General features: G+C 52.9%; 7 protein-coding genes across 7 annotated transcripts; 4 read left to right on the forward strand and 3 right to left on the reverse strand.

Moving 5' to 3' along the window:
• Positions 1-389: 389 nt before the first annotated feature.
• J4E85_000917 (uncharacterized protein) lies at positions 390-1,911 on the reverse strand (the record flags this gene model as incomplete). The annotated part of the gene is made up of 3 exons (XM_051465206.1): positions 390-1,195; positions 1,251-1,813; positions 1,865-1,911. 3 exons carry the CDS (start codon positions 1,909-1,911, stop codon positions 390-392), a joined length of 1,416 nt encoding a protein of 471 aa, XP_051331727.1.
• Positions 1,912-2,625: 714 nt separating this feature from the next.
• J4E85_000918 (uncharacterized protein) lies at positions 2,626-3,977 on the forward strand (the record flags this gene model as incomplete). The annotated part of the gene is made up of 2 exons (XM_051465207.1): positions 2,626-3,228; positions 3,279-3,977. 2 exons carry the CDS (start codon positions 2,626-2,628, stop codon positions 3,975-3,977), a joined length of 1,302 nt encoding a protein of 433 aa, XP_051331728.1.
• Positions 3,978-4,824: 847 nt separating this feature from the next.
• Positions 4,825-6,592, forward strand: J4E85_000919 (uncharacterized protein; the record flags this gene model as incomplete). Its single annotated transcript, XM_051465208.1, has 4 exons — positions 4,825-5,101; positions 5,151-5,589; positions 5,637-5,880; positions 5,978-6,592. The coding sequence occupies 4 exons, from the start codon at positions 4,825-4,827 to the stop codon at positions 6,590-6,592; spliced, it is 1,575 nt and encodes a 524-aa protein (XP_051331729.1).
• A 2,361-nt stretch (positions 6,593-8,953) lies between these two features.
• J4E85_000920 (uncharacterized protein) lies at positions 8,954-11,002 on the reverse strand (the record flags this gene model as incomplete). Its single annotated transcript, XM_051465209.1, has 1 exon — positions 8,954-11,002. The coding sequence occupies one exon, from the start codon at positions 11,000-11,002 to the stop codon at positions 8,954-8,956; it is 2,049 nt and encodes a 682-aa protein (XP_051331730.1).
• Positions 11,003-12,459: 1,457 nt separating this feature from the next.
• On the forward strand, positions 12,460-14,578 carry J4E85_000921 (uncharacterized protein; the record flags this gene model as incomplete). Its single annotated transcript, XM_051465210.1, has 2 exons — positions 12,460-13,004; positions 13,204-14,578. 2 exons carry the CDS (start codon positions 12,460-12,462, stop codon positions 14,576-14,578), a joined length of 1,920 nt encoding a protein of 639 aa, XP_051331731.1.
• An 869-nt stretch (positions 14,579-15,447) lies between these two features.
• On the forward strand, positions 15,448-20,723 carry TOP2 (DNA topoisomerase 2; the record flags this gene model as incomplete). The annotated part of the gene is made up of 4 exons (XM_051465211.1): positions 15,448-15,891; positions 15,940-16,227; positions 16,275-19,241; positions 19,290-20,723. 4 exons carry the CDS (start codon positions 15,448-15,450, stop codon positions 20,721-20,723), a joined length of 5,133 nt encoding a protein of 1,710 aa, XP_051331732.1.
• A 2,040-nt stretch (positions 20,724-22,763) lies between these two features.
• J4E85_000923 (uncharacterized protein) lies at positions 22,764-23,375 on the reverse strand (the record flags this gene model as incomplete). The annotated part of the gene is made up of 3 exons (XM_051465212.1): positions 22,764-22,970; positions 23,021-23,284; positions 23,334-23,375. The coding sequence occupies 3 exons, from the start codon at positions 23,373-23,375 to the stop codon at positions 22,764-22,766; spliced, it is 513 nt and encodes a 170-aa protein (XP_051331733.1).
• Positions 23,376-27,630: the final 4,255 nt, after the last annotated feature.

Raw genomic sequence — 27,630 nt, forward strand, 5'->3', positions numbered from 1 at the left:
TCGTTCCTGCTGTTTGTTGGCTGCGGCGCACTTTTCCGCTCATCTTTCTTGTACATGTCCTCTTCACGTTTGTGCACACTTGCACTATCACACTCATTTTATGCTGTTGCATATACATACCCACGCTCGCTTGGTATCGCTGTATATACACTACCACGCCTTACGCATCACGCTCATTTCGTCACGCACGCAAAAGAAATCCAACCGCTCGTTCTTTGACTCTTGCTCGTTGCTCACCTATTCTGCTCTTCTCATATGCCAGTTTCCTTGATGCCGTCTTCACACATGCTCACTCACAGCAAACGCACATCAAAACCACAAGCAGACAACGCAGACTTGCATCACTTCAACATGCATTCCTCGCCAAACACCACTCATCCCAACACCCATCACAGCAACCCCGCCCTCAAAAGCTTATTCCCAAATTCCAAAAGATAGTAATCCGCATACACCAACCCATGATCTGCATACTTCATATGCGCATGCTCGTTCCAATTCGTCGTGCTGTTCCTTAGTATACACTCAAAACCCGACTCTTTGATCTTCAGCTCCGATGCTACCGCTGCGCCGTTAACGCTATTCCCATTGACCATGCTCTTAGTGGGGAGTTCAAAAGATGCGAGATCAGAGTCGTATGACATATCTAGCGTCTGTGATACGATCTGCAACGCGATGTCGAGGAAATTGGTGGCGTTGCTAGAAAGGAGTTGCGATACCGTGGCTGAAGAGAGGGATTGGAGTGCTTGGTGGATGATAAGAAGACCGTTCGCTGTTATCACGCCTGCGGAGACATCGCGTAGCGGTTCTTCAGGATGATCTTGTGGCGCGTCGAAATCCCAACACGGGACCATGGGGTGATGCCACTTCCCCTCTCCTTCTTTCAATCTGCGCAAGAAGTATTCTGCACATTGGATCGCTGTCGCCAAGTACTTGATATCCTTCGTCCACGAATACGTCTGCGCAAAACCCATTATCGCCCAGGCTTGACCTCGACTCCACGTCGAATCGTCTTTCCAACCCTGATTCGTCATCTTGGCTTGTGGTTGACCGGTCCGCGGGTCGAAGTTTACGAGGTGGTAGGAGGAGAAGTCTGGTCGCAGAATTTCGTGGATGATGGAGTCGGCGTGTTGGGTTGCGATGTCGATTAGCTTTTGGTCGTTTTGGATGTGGCCGACGAAGTAGAGGAGGTCGAGATCTGTAGTGGATGGGTGAGTTGGGTAAGGGAAGAGAAGGGGTGGACGAGGACTTACTGCACATGCTATCTATGATGACAAGGAAGTTTGTCGACATGCCCGTTATTGAGTAACGGTCGTTGATCGCAACATCCCAACTCCGAATCGCTTTCACTCTGTCGTCGTATCGCGATGCGAGCGCGTATGCTGCGTTGACGACGGATTGTAGGCTCTCTTTGTTGCCAGTCAACTCCCAATCTTTTTGTAACGCGGGCTGCACAATGAAGCCCATATCGTGTGTATCTGTTCGACCTGACATCTGGTTGATAGCGACGCCATAGTGGCGTCCTAACTTGAGTAGTTGGTCTTGGATCTGTGGCCGTACATGTTCTGACACATCAATGGCCTGTGGGTATCGTATCGAGCGTTCGAGGAGGGCATATATACATCCTGGGAAGAAGCCGCAGGTCCAGAAATCTGCTTCCCGCTCTTCGTATCGGCCGGCGTCTGGGCCAATCTGGGGTACAGTGTGTGGGTATGATTGTAAAGGAGCTTGTTGCTTGAGACCGCGTTGCGCGACTTGAACGATCTTTGCTGCCACGCTTTCGGAATAGATCTGACTGAGGTCGACATCCTTCACGCTAGATAGACTCAGCATTGGCTTCTGTCGTATTGCATGCGTGTTTGCTTACACTGCGGCCTTGGAAGGCATCTTGGCATCCTGTACAGCGCTTCCCATGTTGCTTCGCGATCGGAATTTGTGAGTGACGTATGTTCGATACGAAAGTGAATACCGTCCAATGGCACTTGGAACTGTGTCGTTGAGATGTGCCGTTTCTACAGAATGTTCGGTTGTAATTGAGCGAAGAGAAGAGTCAGGAAGCAGAGCGAAGAGTAGCCAAGGTGTTGCTTCTTGCCAAAAAGCCTACATCGGGCGACGCGTAAACTGTCGCGCGTAGCATGGTGGGGCTGTTATCGATACCGGGTTATCTCGCGACGAATGTTCAAAGCCAAGGTGTAGGCTAAACGTGGGATCTGCATTACCCCGATGCCCGCTACCCGGCCGTTTGCACAAGCTCAGGGCATCGCCCGCGATGTGGACGTCATGCTTTTCTTGATCTCGTATTGTTCTGGAGCTCGTGACTATGCTTTCTTGGACTCGTGGACGGTCTTCCAGAAGAGGTATCTGTTCCTTCGCTTGCTGTGTTGATAAGCCTTGGAAGCGTCGTAGCGTTGACCTAAGGCTGGGCTTCTAGCTACTTTCCCCGTATTGTACTATCTGTGAAGTCTGGGGTTGCAGTAGCGCTGCTTGCATGTAGGGACGGATAGATATTGGCCGTGAATATCGACGTGTCTAAGTTTGAGACGATCGCGTGAAGCTTTGTCGGCATAAAGATGCTAGGGTTCGTGCCGTGGATAGGATCAACCAACCCTTCGTCCTGTTAACGTCAAAATGCTGCTCACTCGTGCAACTGCGAAACTGTTGCTGATTTCCCTTGCTGCTGCCGCGCCGCCATCAGCGTTGAAGAGGGCTGCTTCCATACTTCCTCTGTCAACCAAGGGACGAGACATAATCGACGCGAATGGCGATGTCTTCCACTTCATGTCGACAAATTGGCCGGGCCACCAAGAGATCATGATTCCCGAAGGCCTCCAGCACTCTTCCGTTCAAGATATCGTGTCGTGGTTCCCTAAGCTCGGCCTCAATTCCGTCCGCATGCCGTTTGCAATCCAGATGGTGGATGACTATCTTGCGAATAGCCCAGACCAGACTCTTGAAAAGAGTGTCCTCAATGCGATTCCGGGCACGAACGGCACCGACGTCCTGAACTCTATCCTGGAGAAGAACCCACAGTTCACCAAGAACACGACAAGACTGCAAGTCTGGGATGCCGTTGGCAAGGAACTTTCACGTCAAGGTGTGATCATCCACTTGGACAACCACGTGTCGAAGGCATTCTGGTGCTGCGGCGATGACGACGGTAACGGCTGGTTCGGCGAGAAGGACTTCGACGTGGAGAAGTGGAAACGAGGTTTGGCCTTTATGACGAAGCACGTATGTACTTAACAGACCGTCTGCTGTGGAACAGATGCTGACGAGATTAGGCGAAAGAAAACTGGTCGACTTTCTCGTCAATGGGACTGCGCAATGAGCTGCGAGCTGCCAAGGTAGCCGAGCCGGTCGACTGGTATACATGGTATATCCACATGACTGCCGCTGCAGACGCCGTTCACGAGGCAGATCCCAATGCGCTAATCTTCTTCTCTGGTCTTTCGTACGACACGTACATTGACCCCATCCCTCTCGGAAAGACGCTCAACGGTACCAGTGGTACATCGACTGCGAACAAGACTGCAAAGTTCGTGCCCGATAGCTTCGCGTGGAAGGACAAGATCGTTCTCGAGATCCACAAGTATGACTTCGAAGCCACCCAGGATGACTGCGCGACCTTCAAGAGGAAGTGGTATCAGAAGGGCTTCCAGGCCGTCAACGCCGACGATCCAGCCACCAAGTATACCTTCCCGATGGTCATCTCCGAATGGGGTTTCATCCAGAACGGAACATACTGGAACCAAACCACCTACGCTGGATGCTTGGTGGAGATGGTGAAGGAGTACCAGGTCAGCTGGCAGCATTGGGAGCTCTCAGGTAGCTTCTACCTCCAGACTCGTCCTAACCGAACTCCCAACACACTGATTGGGGCGGATGAGGCTTGGGGCTTGCTGAACTACGATTGGTCTGCTCTTCGATCGCCTGTCACCCTAGAGAACAGCTTGTACAAGATGATTGAAGCGTTGAAGTAGTGGCAAAGCGTAGCGTAGAAGTAGATATAGTCAATCCAAAATCGAATCCCTGTCGCGATCACGCTCTGCCGTATATATACTGTCCTGAGATGTATAGTCGCGTGAAGATGCACATGCACGGCTCTGTACGGGAGGTCCCCAGGCACCATCCTCTTCCACCGCTTCCAAGGTTGCACAAGGAGCGCATGATTAACGCGAAAACTTTGTCGAGACGGGATCAGAAAGTGAAAACACACGTGTCGGTTCCTAATCGTAGATGTTGGCGATGAATGTGCATGTTCGCGGTTGCGACGCGTAAAGACACGCCTAAGATTGTCCATTCGCGAACGTGTCTATGACGTCATCGCATGTTACCACACCATACATGCATCTGCGCAACGCCAAATGGAAGAAAATTCGCATGCGTAAAATGAGCGGTATAGTAATCAGCGAGTGATTCCGAGGCCTACTTTCAAGCTTGTTAGGCGGACGATGCGCCGAAGTTGCCTGCCTGTGGCTGCGCCTTGGCACAATTCATGGACCGCACCTGGGCAATGCATCCTTCCCGAACCAAGATTTGAGCTTCATTCCATCACCCCACAGCTTCCCCATGCTCTTGGCTATCTTCCAGCAGCTCAACACCCACCGGATAACGGGTTAATACCTCTTTCAGCGCCCGTTTGTGGATTTCTCCCCAGAAGAAGCCCGCCCCCGCACTCGACCATCCGCATCTAGAAATATCCCGACGCCCGAGCAGGAGCCGTCCAGTCGCTTACTAGCTTTGAGATTTAGCCATGCGGGAACTACCTACTCACCTGTTCTTCGGGTTCCGACGAACGTCAGGGCTTTAAGCACGAAGACCCCAGCTATGTTGTACGTTTCCGAGGTCGTGCCGTCAACACTTTCATCTGACGAGAGGCAACTCAACATGGCTAGCACGCAGCCCAACGACGAAACTGCCGGTGTCGCCAACAGGACCGGCGAGTTCGATACCAACGTTATCGCGCCTGCTGAAGCTCCCAAGAGGTCGCCATGGAAGGCTTGGATGTACCTCTGGGAATGGTATCCTAAGCACTACCCTGAGGAGGAGAGGAAGTTGCTGAGGAAGATGGACGCTTGTCTGCTGACATTCTGTTCCTTCATGTGTAAGTTACCGTACTATCACTTTGGTTCCTTATATACTAACAAGACCAGTTTTCCTCAAGTGGCTAGACTCTTCGAACATCAAGAACGCCTATGTGTCAGGCATGAAGGAAGAGCTTAGTCTCTACGGCAATGAGTACTCGTTATTCGACACCTTCTACAACGTCGGGTATCTCGTATTCCAGGTCCCATCTTTACTCCTTTTATCCCGACCGCAGATTGCCAAGTACTATCTGCCGACCATGGAAGTGCTGTGGTCCATCGTGACTTTCTGCCAGAGTCAAATGCGCAGCCGAAACGACATCTACGGTACTCGATTTCTGCTCGGTCTGCTTGAGACGCCTGTAGCATCTGGTACCACATATGTACTTGGCTCTTGGTACAGGCCTGAGGAGGTCTTCAAAAGGACGGGAGTGTGGTATGTCTCCAACAACATTGCTGTGATGTTTGGTGGATATCTACAAGCTGCGGCCTACAACAACCTCAACGGGTAAGCGACCTTCCGCAAAGTACTGTGCTATCGCTAACCTCTTGCAGTGTCGGTGGCATGTCGGGTTGGAGATGGCTGTTTATTATAGACGGAGTAATCTCTCTCCCTATTGCTCTTGCGGGCTTCCTCATCTTCCCGGGTCTACCAAGTAGCGCTAAGCCGTGGTGGCTTACACCAAAAGAGCATGCGCTGGCTCGCTCACGCATGGTTAACGCCGGTGTCGCACCAAGCAAAGAGCTTAGTTGGACGGTCGCAAAGCGCACATTCATGCGCTGGGAGTTCTACATGGGCGTACTGTGTTATACCTTGTGAGCATCTTCGAGCAACCCATAGTTACGAACGCTGACCGACTACTAGCTTCTTATCCTCCTCTTATCCTCACGGACAGATGGCAATCTGGCTTAAAGACCTTGCTGCCAAATACCCCGGCGCCTACACCATTCCTCAAATCAACACTATCCCAACTGGTGCCCAAGGTGTCTCCGTCTTCGCCGCGCTCCTCGCCACCTCCCTCTGTATGGTCTACCCGCTCTGGTCCATCTTCTCGATCGTCCAGACTATCTACATCGTCGCCAACATCTCTCTTCTGGTCTGGAACATCCCTAAGGGCTACCACTTCGCCTGCTACTACCTGCTCGGTGTATCAGCTGCTGTGACGCCCATTCTCATGCCATTCATCAACATGGCTCTACGTGACGACGCAGAAGCACGCGCTGTCACTGTTGGTGCTATGTTGACAGCTGGTTGGGCTGTTTTCTCCTTCTACCCCATCACAGTATTCCCTATCGTCGAGGGTCCGAAATGGACCAAGGGCTATGCAGTGAATATCTGCTTCATCGTAGGATGCTGGAGTTCATTCTTGGTCATGCAGTATCTCTACAAGAAGAGCGAGAATAAGAAGCAGAACATGATGATTAGGGACGTGGCTAAGGATCAGGAAGACATGGCTGGGCTAGACATCAAGGACGCAGCGGAGGTCGAACACGCAGAGGTCAGAAAGTGATGTGCAGGAGAGACAGATACCCTGAGTTGCTTGTCGGTGCGCTGTATATGTCGGCTTTGTGAACCTGCATATATGGAATGTAAAACTTCTAGTTCAATGAACCATACAGCTTCGCCTGATCAAACATCTTTTGCTCCACTGCAAGCCAAACTTTACAGTCCACGCAGCGCCTCTCAAAGTTCAAACTAAAATGCCTCCCCAACCCCATCACCGGATCCCACAAACGCTACGAGGACGTGCGCAAACCCAGTCCGACATGTCTAACGCAGAAACGGATTCCCCATCCCCACCACGGCATCGACATAGAACCAAACGAGAAGTTATCCCCCGACGCCACACCACACCCTCTCACTCCCCTTACTACAACCGCATAATCCGACTCGAAGGCCAAATCACATCCATCATCTCAATCCTAAAATTCCACCTTCGGTACGCAGACTTTCCCACAGACACCTCTCTCTCCGCTCTCCGACTCCATCCACTACCTGTATATTTCGACATAATACAAGAGCTCATCAGCCACATCGAATGCGGTTTGGATTACAACGGCGCGTTCAACGCCGGCGATCTGATATATCTAGCGCAAGAATGGTATTTCCCGCATGTGAAACGACGAGTGGGGGCAGATGAAGAAGTAGAGGTAGAAGTAGCACCTCAACCCCACTGGCCTAAAATCCTGTTTCTGGCACAGCTTCAAAGTATCCTCGAAGACGCAACGCTCAGTCTGGCTCAGAGTCTGAAAGTTGGTTGGGAGTGGTTTATGGACCTCGATGTTTTCCCATCGCTACCTGGGGGGATGAGGGAATGGGCGTTGGGGTGGCATGAATTGCCAGCGGTGAAGCAGAAGGAGTTCCTCCGGCTCTTTGATGTAGATGCGCAGGTTCTGGCTGGCACGATGGACGCAGTGGGCAACATGTCTCTACGCGGTCCGCTAACGCTCGAGCGCGAACAAGTAGGCTGCGTCACAACCTACCTGGCGCAAGATCGTCCGCTCGACGCTGTGGTCCCGCTAATGCTTAACCCATCGAAACCTAACCTTGGGTCGTGTTCGCTCTGCGATACTACACTCCGCAAAGAAGACATCGGTTCTGAGAAGCCGCATCGACCTGTCCAAATCCCCCTCGGGCATATTTTCGGCTCGAAGTGTATTGTAAATCATTTCCGCAAGCAGGAGGGCTGGACTTGTCCGTTTTGCGGGTGGAATCTGTTCGATGCGCCGCATCATCCTGTTACACCGAAGGAAGTCGTAGAGAGCTGTGATAGGATTTTGGAATACTTGGACCCACCTGCAAGTGTTACGTTCCCGGTGAGTCCGCACTCGTATCTTGAGAAACTGGGGATAGTTTTTGAAGACGCAGATGCGATACGAGAGCATTTGCACTGCTGGCTCAACGCTCCGTATGCGGCGTATGTTGAGTTGTTGGCATTGTTCGATCTGGCGCTGTATCTTGCGAGAGACAGGTTAGATGCTGCAACGAAAGGGGATGTTATTGAGTTCAGAGAGGTGGTAGGGAGGCAGTATCAGGTTGAAGCGAGGATACAGTGGTTGGAGTTTTTGAGGAGCTGTCATCCTAATTCTCCGGTGGTTTGGTAGGGACACATAAATCGTAGTTGCGAACTCAGGTTAGATTACCTTCTTGGGGCCTCTTTGGTGGGGGCTCGCCTCCATGGAGATATATTGAGTGCATCCTCCAGTGAGATACGACACATAAGCACCCGGGGAAAATGCCGAGCATCTTCCCTTTGGAGCTATCTCATCATAATAGTCCCATTCTCAACTCTCCGACACCGTACGTTTTACCCATGTGCAGGTATTCCTAGAGAGGCACGAGTCATGCCACCACCCTCCGTCGAACCATTCCTCCGCGCCATCCGAACCCTCCGACTCGTCCGACACTTCGGCCGACAGCATCGGCCCTTGAGGATGCCAAGTCCTCCGGAACAGAGAATCGCAATATGCAGCTTCTGCATTAGCCCACGGCAATTAGCACATCCCGTAGCTTCGGCGCAATAAACATGCACGTGAAGATCACCACGCGCTCACGCAGTAGTCACGGAGCATCGGAAATAACCCACGGAGCAAAGACAAGAAGTATCGATTGAACCACGCTACCCAACAGGGCGCTCTAGGAATGGGTATAGACAAGAACAGGGACTTGCGATGAGGAGAAGTCCTCTCTAGTGTAGGAAACAGGGTGTGTATGTATGTACAAGAAGAGAAAGAGGGGAAATAATGCAATGAGTGGTGACTGCAGACCAGCAAAAGGTCCAGCCTTGAATGTGTGTAACCGAGAAACAAAAACTCCCAGCGATGCTTATACCCAAATGCCAATGCCAGAGTGAGGACTAGGCGAACAGAAATCAAGCCTTCTCCTTCTTAAAGCAATTCTTGAGGCGAAGCTTGATCTTGTACATGTACCAATCGCTCTTCCTTTTGAGTCCAAGACCCTCATTTCCATCTTCAGTAGTAGCTTGGCTCTTGCCCTCCTTGCTCTTACTACGCCCGCCTTTCTTTTCTTGCTTGCGCTTCTTCTCGTTCATGACAAACATGCTTGTGGGACGTTTCTTGAGACCGGGTCCCTCGGTGACGCCAGAATCCCACATGCCAGTTGTTGTGATGGGCGCATAAGCGGATTGTGTCTTGCGGGAACGTTCGGTTTCTGGCATGGCGGGAGATAGGAGCGGGGAGGCGAGGAGAGGCGCGGGCGAGCTTGGGCCTTCGGTTGATGGGGAGATGACGACGGGAGAGGGGATGGCGGCAGGAGGTGGGCGGGTTGATTCGGCGGAGGGACGTTCTATGGGTGAAGGGAGTGAGAGTTCTTTGATGCGAAGAAGCTCTACGCTGCGTTTCATGGTGCGCTCTTCGGGGGTCTCGACGAGTGTCTGGTCTTCGAAGGTGAGGCCGTACTTCTTCCTCATGCTGCCTGTCATGCTATGCAGGGCGGTGCCGGTGGAATTCGCACGTCGCGCACGTGTCTTGACAACAGGTACGGGAGAGGCATGTATCGCCGTTTTGGTTGACGCAGGCGAAGGGGGAGTATCCGTGAAGCTTGTCGTGCGACGGGGGAGCCTTTCCATGCTAGGTTTGAACATCCGAGGAAACGAGCGGCGCTTCTCGTCGAGAGTCGATGCTGGAGATGGCGAGCGCGGGCAGTCCAACATGGACATGGAGAATGTGCGGTTGGCGCATGGACGGAATGTTGCAGAGGGTGTCAAAGTTGGAGGCGAAGCCAAGGAGGGGCTCTCTGTCGTGAATTCTCTAGACGCAACCCAGACACCAGAAGCCAAGATGAATTGTCGGAGTGCGTCGCCTGTCTCGGTGGGGAGCTTATCCGTCAATGTGTCCATGAAGGTGTTCATGTCGATGCTGGAGGTGTCGGTAGTAGGAGACTGGGTGTAGGAAGTTATGCTAGGCGTTGACGGCGAGGCAGCAGACGGCATTGCATATGTATCCATGACATCTATGCGACTGCGGGTCATTGTCGCAATGATGGGATGGCGCCTGGAGTTGACACTCAAGGTGCTGAAGGTAAACTTCTTGTCGTCTGGAGCTTGAGGAAGCGATGGCGACAGCGGCGCAGTCGTCGACATGCTCGACACACGACGCGAGTGGTTTGGCTTCAACACCCAACGAGCCTTCAGCGTCAGTCCATGTTCGTCAGTGCTATTGAACTCGTAGCCTCCGTTAGGCATGTCGGTGACTGCCCAGCGACTCGTTCCGTCGTTCATGCAAATCTCCGTTGTCTCAGTAACCCCCCTGTCGCACTTCCGTGAGCTGATGACGCCAATTATGTCGCGCGAGCCCCAGCGATCTTCTTCCGACTTGTTCTCGTCATCCTGACTGTTGTATGCTTCTGCTTGCGCAATGAGGAGATCGTGCGGTCCCAGTCTTTCCCTAGTGTTGAAGCTCCTCGAAAGACGTCTCGAGGCTCGCTGGGGAATGGCGGAGAAAGGGACGACTTCATAAGCTGGCTTTGGTCGCTGTGACGCAATGACTTGGTGCAGCTGCAGGGCAACTCTTTGCCGGCTGTGTAGCTTGGAGCGAGTGTTTACGGGTCGGGCGATGATGTAGGAGGTCTTGGAACGAGGGGTCCGCTTCTTGGGCTTGACGCTGGTAGCATCGCTGCCGGAGGAGACAGGTCTTGAAGGAGCGAGGGTGATGGTGGCTTCGTCATGCGGCTTCTTCATCGCATCCCTCTGCGAGGCGCGCGTAGGAGTGTCAGGGACATCGGTCGTAGGATCGGTATGGGTAGAAGGAAGGGTCGCCTGCGACGGTGAAGGAGTCTGGCCGCGCAAGACGGAACCGAGAAGGGAAAGCGGCATCTGCAGGAAAGAGCCATTGGTGGCGGGCGAGGCTGCACGCGGTGGTGAGCTCTCATGGCCGTGTTTGGCGGCGTCGGCGGTCAACATGTCCAGCAGCATTGCTCCAGCACTCAATCCAGGTGTGACATGCTGAGAGACCCGTCAGCAAACAAGGAAATGACGAAAACACAGGCGCAATCAGCGCATGGGACGCCATTGTTCTTATGAAGGCGGGCCCCAAGGGCTGTGCGCTGAAGTTTGGAGGTCGTGCCCCCTCAAGCGTAATAGGCACACCCACAGGCGACGAACAACTGGGGCTGACTTACAAGCCACAGCTAGCAGGCTGACCTTATGCAGGGAGTGGGCTGGCCAATCAATCGCTCCCTATAATTTGAGCTTGTACGGCTGAGTGTCTCAGGACGCGGCGCAGATGCAATTGCAGAAATCGAAATGGAAACAAAAAAGAAGCCGCCCTGATGGGCCCCCCGTCAGGTCATTCATCGGCCGGGCAGGGCTCTACTCACCATCCGCATCGTCGACGCACAAGGCACACAGGCTCCAACGCCGGTAAAGTCAACCGTCGTCCGTCCCGTGGGCGCAGGGACGCCAGCAAAGCCGCATCCGGCAAGGGGCTAGAACGATTGGCCCATCGTGCATATCATGCACACTCGCTACGAGCCCCTCTTTTTGCTTCATCGGGGAGCGATTACTCGGCTTCGGCGGACAAAAGCTGGGGGGCGGCTTACGGTGTGCTCATCGCCAGCAAAGAGACCGCTGACGGCGAGGTCTCACTTCGGTTCGGTGCGGACCTTTGAGCGAGCGCAGAAGACACGTTCCGCAGGGGTCCGAATACCTGATTATCTCACGATCTTAAGATTGATCATGCGGCACGGCGACCATGGAACCTTCATAAGGAACTCTGGGCAGTCAATGCACGGCGTATTCGTATACACCGCGCGGAGCTTCGATTGGCTAGCCTTGCGATGTTTCAAGCGAACAACGCTGTCAGCCAAGCCACACAGGAGACATTGACCACGGGATTCAGATTGAAGCATCATGGCAAAAGCAGATCGCAGCTGACGCGAAGCTTGTCAAAATCAGGCGTTGCTGTTGTGATGTTCGCTACAACAATGGAACAAGGCACCCCGCAGCGCCTGAGGCTTACGCAACTCTAGGTACCATAAACGTCGCGAGGAGGGTTTCGAATTAGCCGTTACCTCACCGACAAAGCAGCACACCATTACGCCGTGCTGCACCTCTTGCTGCACGACCCGCTACAACTCACGATCTTTCTGCAAGCCCGCTCGCTTCTGATCGTCGGTTCCGTTGTGCTCCGCATCCCGCTGCTAAATTTTCACCGAGACCGACTCGTCAGCTGGAGGGTACATTACCGTCACGCACTCGGCTCAACCGAACTTCCGAGATATCTAACCTATCGAAACAGGAAAGCATTGCGTACGAAAAGTATTACTATTCGCCCATTTGTCAAGAACCCCCGATTCTCACGGCCGCAACGATAGGAAAGTTGTGTCAGCGAGGGTCGTGATCTTTTGCAACAAGTGCAAATGTCAACGGACGAAATGTCAGGCCAGGGCTTCAGTGCCCATGCATCAGCTGAGAGCCTTGTCAATTGGTTTACGCAACATGGGGGTCAGCTCAGTCCAGACGTCCAGATCGTCTACAGTGACTCGCATGGCTTTCACATGCGCGCTGCCAGACCATTGAGCTCCACTGTGGTGGCTTCATGTCCATTGAAGCTGACGCTGTCCTCTCTCAACTTAGACCCAGAGGAGAAAGAGGTGTTGCACGTCGAGAGTGCTCTTCAACAGTGTCGTGGAAAGATACCGGATCACATTCTGACGTACCTGCTGTTGATTGAACAGCGCAAGAGGGGCGATCAGTCGCCATGGCACGCCTACATCACATGCCTACCAGGGCCTGAAAGTATGACTACGCCTCTGTGGTTTGACGAGAGCGATATCGCCTTTTTGACCGGTACCAGCCTAGCGCCTGCGACCAAGGAAAGAAAGGCTGAGTTGCAACACCAATGGGAAAATGCTGTGGCTGTCATGAAAGAGCTTGGTATGCCTCTTGCTGACGAGATCGACCTGTAAGTCTTTTAGCGAGTGCGATCCAGCGCAATCTACATTGTGTCTAGCGTGCACTATAAAGTCAGCACTACCTCTGCCACAACTGAGACACTGCAAGCGAGTTGTGCTTTTGTGTGCCAACAACACAGATCTCCACATATGTGGCTCTCGATACACCGATACATCAGCTTTCTGGCGCAGCCTGCTAACGATCCTCAGCGATTCGTTACTATGGGCAGCCACCATCTTCACCTCGCGAGCCTTCATCTCGACCCACATATTACCGGAAAGAGAGACCATACCTATCCTCTTTCCGGTGGTCGATATCCTGAATCACTCTGTATCCGCCAAAGTAGAATGGGACTTCCAGCCTCACCAGTCGTTCACGCTCAAGTGCCTTGAAGGCGAGTCGTTTCAGCCCGGCCAAGAACTCTTCAATAACTACGCACCTAAGCAGAACGATGAGCTACTCCTCGGCTATGGTTTCTGCCTAGAAGATAATCCTATTGAGCAGTTTGCTTTGAAGCTCGCGTTCCAGCCGCAACTCCAGCAGTATGCACAGCAGCTGGGTTTGCTAAACCCCGAGAACGTACCTTTTGGCATGTCAAAAGATTTTCTGGCCACCGATCCGAACAAGGAGCAGCATTTCCTACGCGCCAAGGACCATCCGTTTGGTCGCTACGATAACCACGTACCCTTCTTCCGTGGTATTCCGCCTTACATTGTTCACTTCTTCTTTATCCAGACGATCATAACTTCTGAAGTGGATGTAAGCACTATCGACATCGCAAGACCAGGCCCGAGAATTACGCTTCAGGTCTTAGTACTTATGCACCAAGCGCTGGAGCAGAGGTGCAGTACCCTTCCACTGCAGATAGATCAGGAACCCCAGAACGACAAGCAAAAGTATGCGAAGATTTATCGCGACAGTCAGGCCAGAATTATTCATTCAGTGCGGCAAGAGCTCAAAGATGCGATTACCAAGTTCCGCGCACCCAACGCTGAACTTCCCGTTCGCGCCTTGCACAGTCTCTCTGATGTGCTGTCAGCCTTCAGCACCGACCTTCCAGAACCAGCAAAGACCTTCTCAACCGCTCTCAACAAACATGGTATTCAAGGTCAGCAAAACGAAGGTCTGGGATGGACGGTGTTATTGACCGTCCTGTTGTCGTTGATGTTGACCACACAAGACACAAACGACATCAAGATCTTTGCTCTACTGCGAGACTTGTGCTCCAAACACACCCTTCCCACACTCGAAGACGGAATTGAAGACGTTGACACATACACCTTCGTCGACGAAAACCTCGGCGACTTTGGGCATCTCCCTTCTGCAGATGCAAACGCCGCACCGTCGGATATACTAGACGACTTGGGCATGACGTTCGTCAACCAACCCGCAGATAGCACAGCACCTGTTTTCATTAAGGGGCGTACAGAGAATCTCGGCGCGAGGATGATTATGTGGGCGATGAAGGTTGTAGAGAAAGATGTTGTACCTGTGTTTGAAGAGGGGCAGATTGTGAGATGCTTGTTCGCCAAAGCGCAGACAACGGAGCATGGGCAAAGTGACGAGACGTGGATGTATGAGTAGAACCAAAACACGATCCACGTGTACTTGCGCTCGCCACGCAAACCACTCACTGCTATTATCTTTTAAGTCATCGTGTGTGTACCTGCGCACCCGCTTTGATGTCCTAATTACCACAGAGAAAATCCATCGTAAATAATCTCGTGTGTACCGCCGAGCGAACGCAAGTGAGAACCCACGAGTTTTCCGCTTTCACATATGACCCCGAGCTGCTCAAACTTCACAATTATTGCTGCTTGATACTGAAGGTAAAGACTGCAGACGCGGACCCGGGGAGTACATAGGTAGTAGAAACATCACGTTACTACCATCCAGCCTGTATATCATAACCTCGCCCCCACGGCCACTTAACACAATTCCTCAAGGCAAGGCTCTTCGACTCCAAGAAGACAGACGATATAGTCAAGTCAGCATATTGGACTTACCTGAGCAAGCTGCAGTCTGGTCTCCCACCAGTCGTTGCGCTTGCCTTTGGCGACTACCGCACGCCAAGGCGACATCTCCACGTCTACTCTCTCTTTTCCTCTTCTCCAGTCACCTCACCACTATTTTCCTCCATCACCACTCCCCGCAGTTTGAGACGTTTGACGCGCTCACTGTCATCGCTCCTTACCCAATGAGGGTGATGGAAGCCCCGCACTAGCGTGACAGCTAGCGTGTGTCCCCTGCAGCGTCTCGCTTTGGCAACGCCAACGCGTAAACACAGACCCTCCTTGAACAAAACACGCCTCCACTTTTTGCTTTCTCACCACCACGCCTTCCTTTCGTCGACACTCGCTGCTTCTTATCGCTCTTATCGCCTACTCTACACAAGATAGAGCGTTCATCGTCTTTAATTTCGCCCTTTCGTCCTGCGGGACACGATCACAGCCATGGCGGACGACTCCATAATGGACGACTCCGTATTCGACGAGGGTGCCAGCTCCGACTTTGCGCCGCCCGCGAAGCCCGCAAAGGCTACCAAGGCCGCCGCAAAGCCCAAGGCAGCAGCAACGAAGAAAGCAGCAGGTCCTGCGAAACCTAGAGGACGGCCCGCCGGCGCGGCTGCGAAGCCCAAGGCAAAGGCTGCCCCCAAGAAGAAGGCGAAGGCCGTCTCAGACGATGAGAACTCTGACATGGACATGGACGCGGACCCTGTCAACGACGACGAGTCACTTCTAGACGACACACCACCGAAAGCCAAGAAGGCAGCAGCCCCGAAGAAGTCCAGCGGCAAGCCTCTTGCAGACATCGCGAACGAGAGCTTCGGCGGAGATGCCGACGATGTACCAATCTCGGCCCCCAAGAAGGGCGGCGCCAGCAGCAAGTACCAGATGGTGAGTGCGCAGGTCTAGATAGGGAGGCAATGGCTAACACAAATACAGTTGACGCATTTGGAGCACATCATGAAGCGCCCCGACACATACATCGGATCCGTAGAGCGCCAGACGGACAAGATGTGGGTGTACAACTCGGAGAGCGAGTCGATGGAGTTCCGCGACGTCTCCTACGTCCCCGGTCTCTACAAGATCTTCGACGAGATCCTCGTTAACGCGGCCGACAACAAGCAGAACGACAAGAACATGAGCGAGATCAGGGTCACGGTTGACCGCGAGTCTGGCGAGATCTCCATTAAGAACGACGGCAAGGGAATCCCAATTGAGATTCACAAAGTTAGTCGCTTTTAAGCACCAGCCAAATACACTACTGACCTGACTAGGAACACGGCATATATGTACCAGAGATGATCTTTGGTCACCTCCTCACCTCCTCCAACTACGACGACAACCAGCAGAAAGTCACCGGTGGTCGCAACGGTTACGGAGCCAAGCTTTGTAACGTCTTCAGTACCGAATTCACAGTCGAGACGGTCGATTCGAAACAAAAGAAGAAGTACAAGCAGACCTGGACTGAGAACATGAGCAAGATGGGCAAGGCCAAGATTACCGACATCAAGGGGGACGACTACACCAAGGTCAGCTGGAAGGCCGACTATGCTCGCTTCGGAATGGCTGGTATCGACGACGATTTCGAGGCCATCATCAAGCGCAGGACTTACGACATGGCTGGTACGCTACGGGGCATGAAGGTCTACCTGAACGGCGACCGCATCAAGATCTCGTCATTCGCGAAGTACATGGAGATGTATACCAAGTCGATTTCGCGCGACCAGGGCAAGAGCGAGGACGACAAGGAGAAGGACGTCATCATCACAGACAAGCTTGACCGCTGGGACATTGGTTTCGCCGTGTCTGATGGTTCCTTCAACCAGGTCTCTTTCGTCAACTCGATTGCGACTACGTCTGGTGGTACCCATGTTAACCACATCGCCGACCAGATCATCGACAAGCTCATGGCGATTGTCAACAAGAAGAACAAGGCAGCTGTCAAGCTGAAGCCTGCACAGATCAAGAACCATCTCTTCCTGTTCGTCAACTGTTCCATCGTGAACCCGGCCTTCACATCGCAGACCAAGGAGCAGCTCACGACCAAGGCCAGCCAGTTCGGTAGCAAGCCGGTCCTCAGTGACAAGTTCCTGAACGCCATCGCCAAGACGGAGGTCATCCAGAACATCATGCACTTTGCGCAGCAAAAGGCCGACCAGATGATGAAGAAGACCGACGGCAACAAGCGCAACCGTATCAGCAACGCAAAGCTCACGGATGCCAACAAGGCAGGAACCAAGGACGGACATCTCTGCACGCTCATCCTCACTGAGGGTGAATCAGCCAGTGTACTTGCTTTGGCTGGTCGTGCCGTAGTCAACCAGGATCTGTTTGGTGTCTTCCCGCTTCGTGGTAAGCTCCTCAACGTCCGAGACGCAACCGTCGACCAGATCATGAAGAACGCCGAAATCCAAAACATCAAGAAGTTTATGGGACTTCAACATAAAAAGGAATATACGGTCGCCGACATGAAGAGCTTGCGTTACGGTCATCTTATGATCATGACGGATCAGGATCACGACGGTAGCCATATCAAGGGTCTACTCATCAACTTCCTCCAGTGTCAGTTCCCGAGCTTGCTCAAGATCCCCGGCTTCCTCTTGGAGTTCATCACGCCCATCGTCAAGGTCTGGAAGGGCGACCCCAAGAACCCGCGCGGTATGAAGAGCTTCTTCTCCATGCCTGAGTACGAGGAATGGAAGGAGCAGCACCAACACGAGAAGGGATGGGATCACAAGTACTACAAGGGATTGGGTACCAGTGACATTCCCGATGCCCAGATCTACTTCAAGGATCTCGATACCCACATGAAGCGCTTCCAGGTCATGCGTGAGGAAGAAGAGAAACTCATCGAGCTTGCTTTCTCTAAGAAGAAGGCGGATGCTCGTAAGGACTGGTTGCGCGACTTTGTCCCCGGTCAGCATCTTGACCTTACCACTCCCGACATCTCGTACGACGACTTTGTGAACAAGGAGTTGATCCTCTTCTCCATGGCCGATAACGTGCGATCAATTCCCTCGGTTATTGATGGTCTGAAGCCCGGTCAGCGCAAGGTCTTGTACACATGTTTCAGGCGAAACATCAAGAAGGATGTCAAGGTCGTTGAGCTTGCTGGTTCAGTTTCTGGATCCACTGACTACGCTCACGGTGAAGCCTCTATGCAGGGAACCATTGTCAACCTCGCCCAGAACTTTGTCGGTACCAACAACATCAACTACCTGGAGCCCAGTGGTAACTTCGGTTCTCGTCTCAAGGGCGGTGCCGATGCTGCCAGCGCCAGGTACATTTACACACGCCTTTCTCCATTTGCACGACGAATCTTCCACGGCCACGATGACGCACTACTGAAATACGGTGAATCAGATGGCCACAAGATCGAGCCTGAGATGTTTGTTCCGATCCTACCCACGATTCTCATCAACGGTTCGAGCGGTATCGGTACTGGTTGGAGCTCCGAAATCCCCAACTTCAACCCGATGGATATTATCGACAACATCAAGCGTCGCATGCAGCCAGGCGCCACCAAGGAAGACATGCTTCCAATGATTCCATGGTACAAGGGCTTCAATGGTACAACCACAGTGCTCGGTCCCGATCGATACCAGTTCACTGGAGTTGTTCGACAAACTGGTGACAACGAGGTTGAGATCACTGAGCTACCAGTTCGTTACTGGACACAAGACTTCAAGGAAAAGCTTGAGGAGATCATCAAGGCTGAGAAGGGCCCTTCATACATCAAGGACTACATCGACTACAACACGCCCGATCGCGTCCACTTCATCATCAAGATGGAAGACAAGTACATGGCCACAGCTCTTGCCAAGGGTCTGGAAGAGATGTTTAAGCTCTTCAAGCCTCAGTCTACTAGCAACTTGGTCGCTTTCGACGCACACGGTCGCATCCACAAGTATGCAAGCGTTCTCGATATCATCGAGGAGTTCTACCACGTCCGTCTGCGATACTATGAGAAGCGAAAGCAGCATCAACTTCAGGTCATGGAGAAGGAGCACTTGAAGATGACGAACCAGGCCAGGTTTATCCAAATGATCATCGACGGCAAGCTCATCGTGTCAAAGAAGAAGAAGACTGTGCTTGTTCAAGAGCTCAAGAAGCTTGGCTTCACTCCCTTCCCCAAGGTCGAGGATGCTAAGGCTGCTGGTGAGGTCGAGGACGTACAGGAGGATGACTCAGAAGATGTTGAGACGGAAGTGTCCGCCAACGATTACGACTATCTGCTAGGTGTAAGTGCTACCAACCCTTTCCTCAATACCAAAACTAACGTAATCTAGATGGCTATCTGGTCTTTGACCCAAGAGCGTGTCGAGAAGCTTCTGAAGCAGATCGGCGAGAAGCAACATGAGATCGACACTCTCATCAAGCTATCACCAAAGGACATTTGGACTGTCGACCTTGAAGCCTTCATGGATGAATGGAATGTCCAGCTGGACGAAGAGGTCAAGCGCAAGAAGAAGATCGCTGCCATCACTCGCCGACCTTCCGCAAAACTTGGTATCGGTGGCGGCAAGGGCAAGGGAAAGAAGAAGAGAAAGGCAGATGGAAGCGACTCGGACGACTCCGGATCCGACTTTGGCCCGGTTAAGAAGAAGGCAAAGCCGAAGAAGGAGGGGCTGCTTAGCTATCTGCAGCAGGAACCAGTCAAGAAGCCTAGTGCAGCAGAAGCTCTCAAGAGCAGCACCGCGTTCGGCTCAACCGCGCCGCAGAAGCAGGGTACCTTGCTCACCCATCTTGTCAAGAAGAAGGAGGAGACGCCTCAGACCGAAGGCGGAGAAGATGGTAGATCAGCTTCCGCAGACTCTGCACCAGCGCCAGCTGCAACCAAACGGGGTCGCCCAGCTGCTGCAAAACCTATCAAGAAGGACCCGCTTTCGGACGATGAAGACTCGGACGTATTCGCTGCAGTCGCCCAAGAGGCGGCAAAGGAGCCCTCCAAGACCACTGCTGCACGTACTGCTCGCAGCGCAAAGAAACAGGCCCCCAAGTACACCATGGGCAGCGACTCCGACGACGATGATGACGATGACCTCCTCGGCGATGTTAGCAGCATGGTCAAGACCATCGGATCCGGTACGAACGGCGTTCCCATGTTCAAAGCCACTACAACTGCGCGCCCAGCAGCACCCGTAAAGAAGAACAGCCCCATCGAGCCCATCGAGATCGACGGCGACACCACAAACTACGAAGGTCTGATGCCCCAGTCTTCGCCCCAACGCCCTCCCCCTCGCAACATCCACGACACGATCATGAGCTCTGACGAGGACGACTTCGATCTCGGCGTCAAGAAGCCCGTCGCCAGCCGCCTTACCAAACCCGCCGCGAAGCCCAAAGCCGCAGCCGCCAAGCCTGCACCCAAACCCAAGGCCGTTGCGAAGAAGCCCGCTGCCCAGAGCCCCGCAGCAAAGGCTTACGCGAAGAAGCACGGCAAAGACGCGGAAGCTGCGAAGCCTGCAGCCAAGGCGAAGAAGCAGATCACCATCGACTCTGACGAGGACGAGGAGATGGAGGATGCGGACGCTATTGCCAACGATATCCTGTCCGATGAGGACGAGGATGAGCCAACTCCCAAACCAGCCAAGCGCGCACCTGCTGCGAGACCTGGTCGCAGGGCTGCTGCTAAGCCGGCGAAGTACGTGGTTAGTGATGATGAGGCGGAGTCGGATGAGGCTTCTGAACCTAGCTTCGATGACGACGATGATAGCGAGTAGATTGCTTGCTCGTTGAGGGGCGTCTGTCGTTGAGTGCATGTGGGTGGGTGTTTTATACCCTGGTGATTCGGCGTTGTGGGCATGAGGCGATGGTCTCTCGGCTTCTACGGCGATGGGATTGAACTTATGGATGGTCCATCGGGCGTTTTGGCGTCGTTCTTTCTTGAGGTATACTTCCTTCAATATGTATATCTATTAGAAGTATGCTTGAACGTTGCTTGAGCTACAAACTTTATGATTGTATATGTTGTGTGTTCGATGTTTGAAGATGTGTGGCGTGTGATACAGCGTCCATTCTATTTACACACATAACAATACTATAGGAAGTTGTGATAGATATCACTCCTTATATCAATAGCGAGTATTTGCGAACTCAGCAGTTCTCGCGAGGGATGTTTTACACCAGTGACGGAAAACTACAGTATAATCGAGGCCGACCCGTTCCGCAGAAGCTATCATTGCAAGCTCTCGCAAATCTCTAGATCTGAACCATCAAATCCTTTCTACCCGATTTACACCTCAATGGCTCGAATCAGAGCACCGAATGTTTCTTATACCGTCTAGTAACTTCTAGCCTCTCCTGACACTCAGGCACCACCGCATCTCATCAGTGAATGCACAGAAGCCCCTCCCTCCTTTCGTCAACTGTACCACGCTAACCTTCGTCTTGATTTCCATACAACGATCACGCCTCTGCGACATAATCAGTATCTGTACGCGAGGTAATACCAAGTAATCCCAACCCACAAAGCCACGAAATGAACGTCGACAACATCTACATCTCTATCTACATCCTATTCCATCAACACAGAACCTACCTCCTACGCACCACCTCCATCCTCGCTCTCGCCATCTTCCTCCCCAAAATACTCGGTCTCCCACACTTCTATCGCGCAATGATCTTCCTCTGCGTCACAGCCTACATCCTTTTCTCCGCCGTGAAGCTATCCATCTCATCCATCCCCTCGGATGAAACCCACACACCACCCCCGGACATACCCACAACACCAACGCTCAGCCGGGGTTCAAAACCAACGATGCAGACGTCGCCGTCGTTTGAGCGCGTCCAGGCAGCTGGTAAAGTGAAGCCTACGAGCGCTGTCGTGTGGCCGAAGAGTCAGGTTTGGAAGAGAGATGCGCTTGCTGGACGGAGAAAGGGGGTTGGGAAGGGAGAGAGGGGGGAGGAGATGGGGTGGTGATGTACTGGAGGTTGAGGAAATCTTGTTGGCAATCAGGGCTAGGGGTCTATGTGGGTTTGCGGTGGATGAGAAGGACGTGTTGGTGGTTTGGTAGGAGGGTTTACTTGGTGGATGAAGCTGGACGGATGTATGAAGTGATGGGTTCGATACATTTTACAATTCGTGTCAGGATCGTATCAAGTGTCTTAGTGTTGGCTGAGTCGATGTTGTCGAATTTGGTACAGTCTCATCGGTACCCACTCAACAGGATATCGCAAACTGCTGTGGAGATCGACGCAAGCCAACTCCTGTCTGACGGCTAGGTCGGCTGTAAGACGCGCATGGGAAGCGAGTGATGACAAGGGCACCTTATGCAAGAAAAAAACTAAACAGGTCTGTAGGCTACGTTAAGCGATAATCTTGCAAAGTAGGTGATATAACGTCAACGTAGACTCCAGGGTATTCAGTTTTCTCCTAGGTTGGCGTGGGGGGCCTGCAATGCTGAGATGGACATCGCGGACCAAAACCCAGGAGATGACGTCATGATGAACAAACTCTTCCAAAGAAAGAATGCCGGTCATTGGGATATTTTTGGGTATCGTAATTCCATATCATTAACTATAGTATTATTACAATCGCTAAAGATCAATGCAAACGCCGCATAACGGTCGTACACGTGTACTGGTATCCTAAAAAACTTCCCCTTGATCCAACCAGCATCGGCATCAAGCACGATGTATTATCCTCCTTCATATCATGCATGTTCCAGATAGCGCTGCACGACTTGATGCGAGCAGGCTCAGACGTCGCTGACATCCGATCGAGTATTCCATGAAGCATCGGAGTAAGACTTGTAGGTATTCTAAACCTGGCTCATGGAGGGACCACCGCGACGGATACCACCGCGCAGGTTGGCGCCGCTGCCGCGTCCGTTCATGATGTTGACGGCGAGTGTAGCGACGAAAGCGGCCCATCCGAACCAGAGGAAAGCGGTGGTGGCCTGGGCTTGACGGCAGTTCTGCTCGGTGTCTGCGGAGCTGTTGAGGACCTTGTTGGAGCGGGTGTATCCCTGATGTATGTTAGATTATGCGCTTAGCGGAGAGATCACAGATAACTTACGGTGTTCGAGCAGCTGTGTGCGCCAATGTACGCGGGAAGCGCGACGGCGGCGCAGAAACCGAAGAGGACGCTCAGTCCATCCATGGCGATGTCCACGATGGGGATGCTGAACTTCTCGATGAAGGATGTAGGTAGGAAGTATAGCAATGTGAACAACCACCATACACCGACGAAGAGTGAGTAATTGATGATGGAGTGTGTTCCGTTCCATGCGCGGGCGATATTGTTGCCCATGAATGCGGTGACGAGGATGGCGCAGATCAACTATACGATGTTAATGAGGTTCTTCGATGACTCAAGGCCATAAACATACCTGCCAGGCGCGAAGGCCCATGGAAACAGCTCTCGACACCATTTTGCTGATGTGTATATGGAAAATGTGGTGGTTGGGTGTTGAATAGATGCAAACGAACTCAAGTTCGTCGTTTCTAGCAAAGCGTTAGGTTTGCGGTGGAGATGAAATGAATCGGGTGGCTGCTGTAGATGAAGGCGATCTGCTGCAGAAAGGCTGGGCTGGGGCTGGAGAATTATAGCAGTCGGCGGCTGGCGGGAGGAAGCGGGTCTTTGTGGCAGCGTCATAGGACCCTGGGCGACCAGCAGTGACGTATGAGGGTCCAATCGTCGCTTCCACCTCCGGAACTATCGGTACTTGCCTTGTTGGTAGCGCCGATCACGACGTGCGGATCTTCGACGGAAGATGGAATTGGAATTGCTGCGTGGTGTTTGTTTGCGATAAAGCCGGTCGTTCGCGCGTGCATTGCTCGAATACTATATATGATTCTACGTTGTTACGCGGCTGTTCTCCTGGTTGCTGCGCAACAACAACGATGATGCAAGTCGGCACAGGGATGTTCATCAGCGCTATCAGCCACTGCTGACGCCCCCAAGCGCTTCGCTCGCATGACCGCACCGTCACCCTAATTCTTTTCTCCGAGGGGGCTACTGCAGTCTTCTACGTAACAGCTCGTGCTATGACATGCGCTGTGGCTTCTGGACCGTCGCCGACATGCAAAGTTTGTCTTGACGACATGAGGTTTGACGTTGGTTTTGCACGTGGAAGAGGTTTGGATCTGCGGATACTTGCTCCCCGGATCGACGACGTGATCGCCATCGTTGCGCTCCGTGCGAACTGTTGTGTGACGCGGTTGGACCATGTTTGCAAATCGTCCTCGCACGAGCATTGCCGGCAAGCCAGTCATGGATTGTGACTTGTATGCTATCTTTTTGTATTGAAAGGTCTTGCAAGGAAAATGCTGTTGCAGATTACGCGCTTTGTAGTCTTGCCTGATATCGTGAAACGTAGCGGACGCGTTTTGTTGGCGACTCGGCCCTTTCGCAATGTTGACGTTTTTCAGAAACCTTCTTCGAGCCGTCGTGCAGTCGCATTGTTTTACCAACGCGAGATCCATGCGCGCAGACTTCGCCCAAGGTGGGGTGGATTAGTAACATCAAACCTCAGCAAGCATATTCACAGATCACCTCAGGCAAAGAAAACCTGAACAGGCCTGCGGCCTACATCAGCATAGAAACGTGCGAAGGAGGTGACCCAACGTCAACGTAGGCCCTAGAGTGTTCAGTCTTTTCCTTGCATGAGGAGACATTGTACATCAACTCCATAAAGACGATCCAATGAAGCAACCACATGTCATTCTTCTACATAGTGATGTCCAACCCGTATCTGTATTGCGAAGACAAGAGTCTCAGTCTAAGCGACTTTTTCAGATTGGCCGTCCAGCTACCCATCGCTGCCCGAGAGCAGGAGGGTAACGTGGACTAATTGATCTTCGACATTCGTGTACTAACTGACCCCTCCCCATACCAATGAGCCGGCTTTGAGAAGGTGGCTGTATGTCGGTGGTCCGAGAAGGACTTGTTGTGATAATAATGATCGAAATAGCGTAGCATTGCATGATGTGGCTGGCAGGGTCTAGGTAAGCGATGGCCTCGAGTATAAACAATATGTGCGTAGTCACCCGAGCGCATTGTCATCGTGCCATCTTCGACTCGAACCTCTGATGTAGTGGTCGAGGTCGCTCATACCAACTTGGATGTCTTCGGGGGAGGTGGTGTATACTTATAAGGGCCTCGCGGGCTAAAGCTGCGTAACTGGAAAGCTTGCATGAGTATGTGTAGAGCGTTCATTGCGTTATGGTAGTTTGTGATGTGGTGCAGGAGAAGAAGCGGCTTTGCGGGGCGGTGGTGGTGGTAGTGTAGGAGGCACGGAGGCGTTGGAGCTGAAATTTTCCGCCAGAAAGTGGTTTGTGGGCCGCCAAAGGGGTCAAAGCGGAGGCAGGAGGCCGGGGAAGGCGGAGCAGGCAAACCGGCAGCTCACCAGGAGAATTCACAGGGAAGGCGGCAGTTTGGGAGGACATCTAGGAGACATTGACCTTCTTCAGCACCTTCACAGCAGCCTGTTTGCCGCCGTGAAGGTCAGTGCTGGTTGCTGCACCCTTTTGGTGACCGCAATGTTGTCCAGCTTTACCTTCCTGGCTGCCCAAGGTCTGGCCTTATCCCACGGACAGAGTCTTAGCACCACCCTCCTTCCCCTGCACGAAAGGTAAAGGCGGAGGTGTTATAGAAGCTCTTTGCTTTGAGATGCCTTCCCTTATACCCCTTGTCATAGTGTTGTGATGTTGTGAAGTTGGCCTTGGTCCTTCCTCGGGCAAGCGCTGGTGTTGTCCGTGATGTTGCTCGAGCCTCGAGCAAAACCTCTCAAATCACCCCACCCCCTTGAGCCCACCAACCCCCGATGCGCCCTCTGTGAAGCCGTCAGGAGGTTGTGGTCCTGCTCTTTGAATGTGGGCTGCCTCGACACCCTGCGCCTCCGCCTCGGGGGTTGAGCGATGTCTTCTCGACTTCGGCAAATCGCTCCCTCAATTTGCAACCACAAGACTCCCGCCGCCCAGACGGCGCATACTCACCTCCTTGATGGACTCACATACCACAGAGAGCTGTACCAACAGTATAGGAACGGCAACATGCTCAACGAGACCGCTCGCAGCCTCCCCGCCATAGGTACCAGACGGCAAGCCGAAGAAATCACGCCCTCCTCTTTGCCTCGTTGCGGAAGAGACTTCGACGAATGCAAAAGAGACAAGAACGCTTCACACCGTCGACCACCTCATAGCAAGGTCGGCTGCCATTCCGGCGATACTGCGATGCCTGTTTAGAGACCACCCTACGCGACTCCGCGGTCATAGCGACAACAACAACTATCCTCGAAAACGGCGGCAGACCACTCCAAGGCGCGCACCACCCCGGAAATGCTACTCTTGAATATAAAGGGCTGGCCAGACAACAAAGAAGCTGAGCGGAAGCCCCTCTATACTCCGCAACCATGATTGCGACACATCCTGCACACAACGGCGAGGCCTCATGTCAACGCAGTCACCACCTTCGGAATACTGCTCTTGGATACGAAAGGCTGACCAGGCAATACAGAAGTAGGATGGGACCATTGGACTCAACACGAACAGAGTTCATCCCTTGAAACCGAAGCGGCTCTCGGAAGCGGACACCGAAGTCGAACAGAGACAACGACCGACTCCGCGGGAGTCCGCCCAACACCAGGACGAGGATACTCGTTGGCGGCTTCTGGACCGTACCCCGCGCAACTACGAACGATACCCCTGCGAGATTCGAGTCGACACAATACAAACGCCACTCTCGAGGTTGGTGTGGCTTCCTGTGGTAGGCTGGGACATCAACAACACGGAGAATGGTCCATGTGTACGCACTTTGCAAATACCATCAGGGAGGTCCAATACGAGCATGCACCAGGCATCGCCACAACCAGGCGGGACATTGAAAGCCGAGGGGCATGCTACTTTGCCGGGACGCGGATCAGAACATCGGGGCAAGGTACTTGCGATGCCGTTTGGTGACAGCCGGATGGCCTCCACATCGGACCGAGCACTTGATCGGTATCCCAAATGAGGTTCACAAACGTCGGTTGCGACAGGGTTCCTTTGAGTCGGGCAGCCCGATCTGTGGCAATACCATACGTACCTTAGAGCAGCATACAATGTTGGAAACATCCTGCAACGACAAACAGACTTCCAAAAGCCCACGGCCGAAGAACGAGCGACCGTTTGAACAAGGCCTCAGGCGGCGAACAGACGTGCGGGCGCATCGTTGACTGGAGGTACCGCGGGGCTTGGTTGTCCTCAATAACGCCAATGCTGTGCGCAAAATGCGGGGTTGTCAGGATGCCGCGCAGCCAATATGCAGAGCCGAAAGAGGAGACTGTCCAACAGCATGCCGTGCCTCGTGTGCTCGACACCAGCCAAAGACACACTGTAATACCCTGTCGGCTGCAGATGGCGAACATGTCGCGAACCACTCAGGAGTCTTCGCGGGATATGTTGGTCGTTAGCTCCAGGAACGCTCGTTGTGTAGCCATCGGTTGCGATACGTATATCAAGGGCGGCGTCGAATAGGAGAGGCCCAGACGTGTCCACAGAGATCAACGCGCTGAGCGGGGCATGCCGCGGGTGCGTCAAGCAGCTAAAGAGCTTAGTATTGAGGCCATGGTTGTCGTCGAGACCGCGTGACCTGTTACACTCTAGGGCTGAAAGTGTCCGCAGTGCTGCTTAGAGCTGTTCCGGGGT

Source organism: Alternaria conjuncta, assembly GCF_024043145.1.
Source record: "Alternaria conjuncta strain BMP 0040 chromosome Unknown scaffold_1, whole genome shotgun sequence".
Classification (NCBI taxonomy): Eukaryota; Fungi; Ascomycota; class Dothideomycetes; order Pleosporales; family Pleosporaceae; genus Alternaria; species Alternaria conjuncta.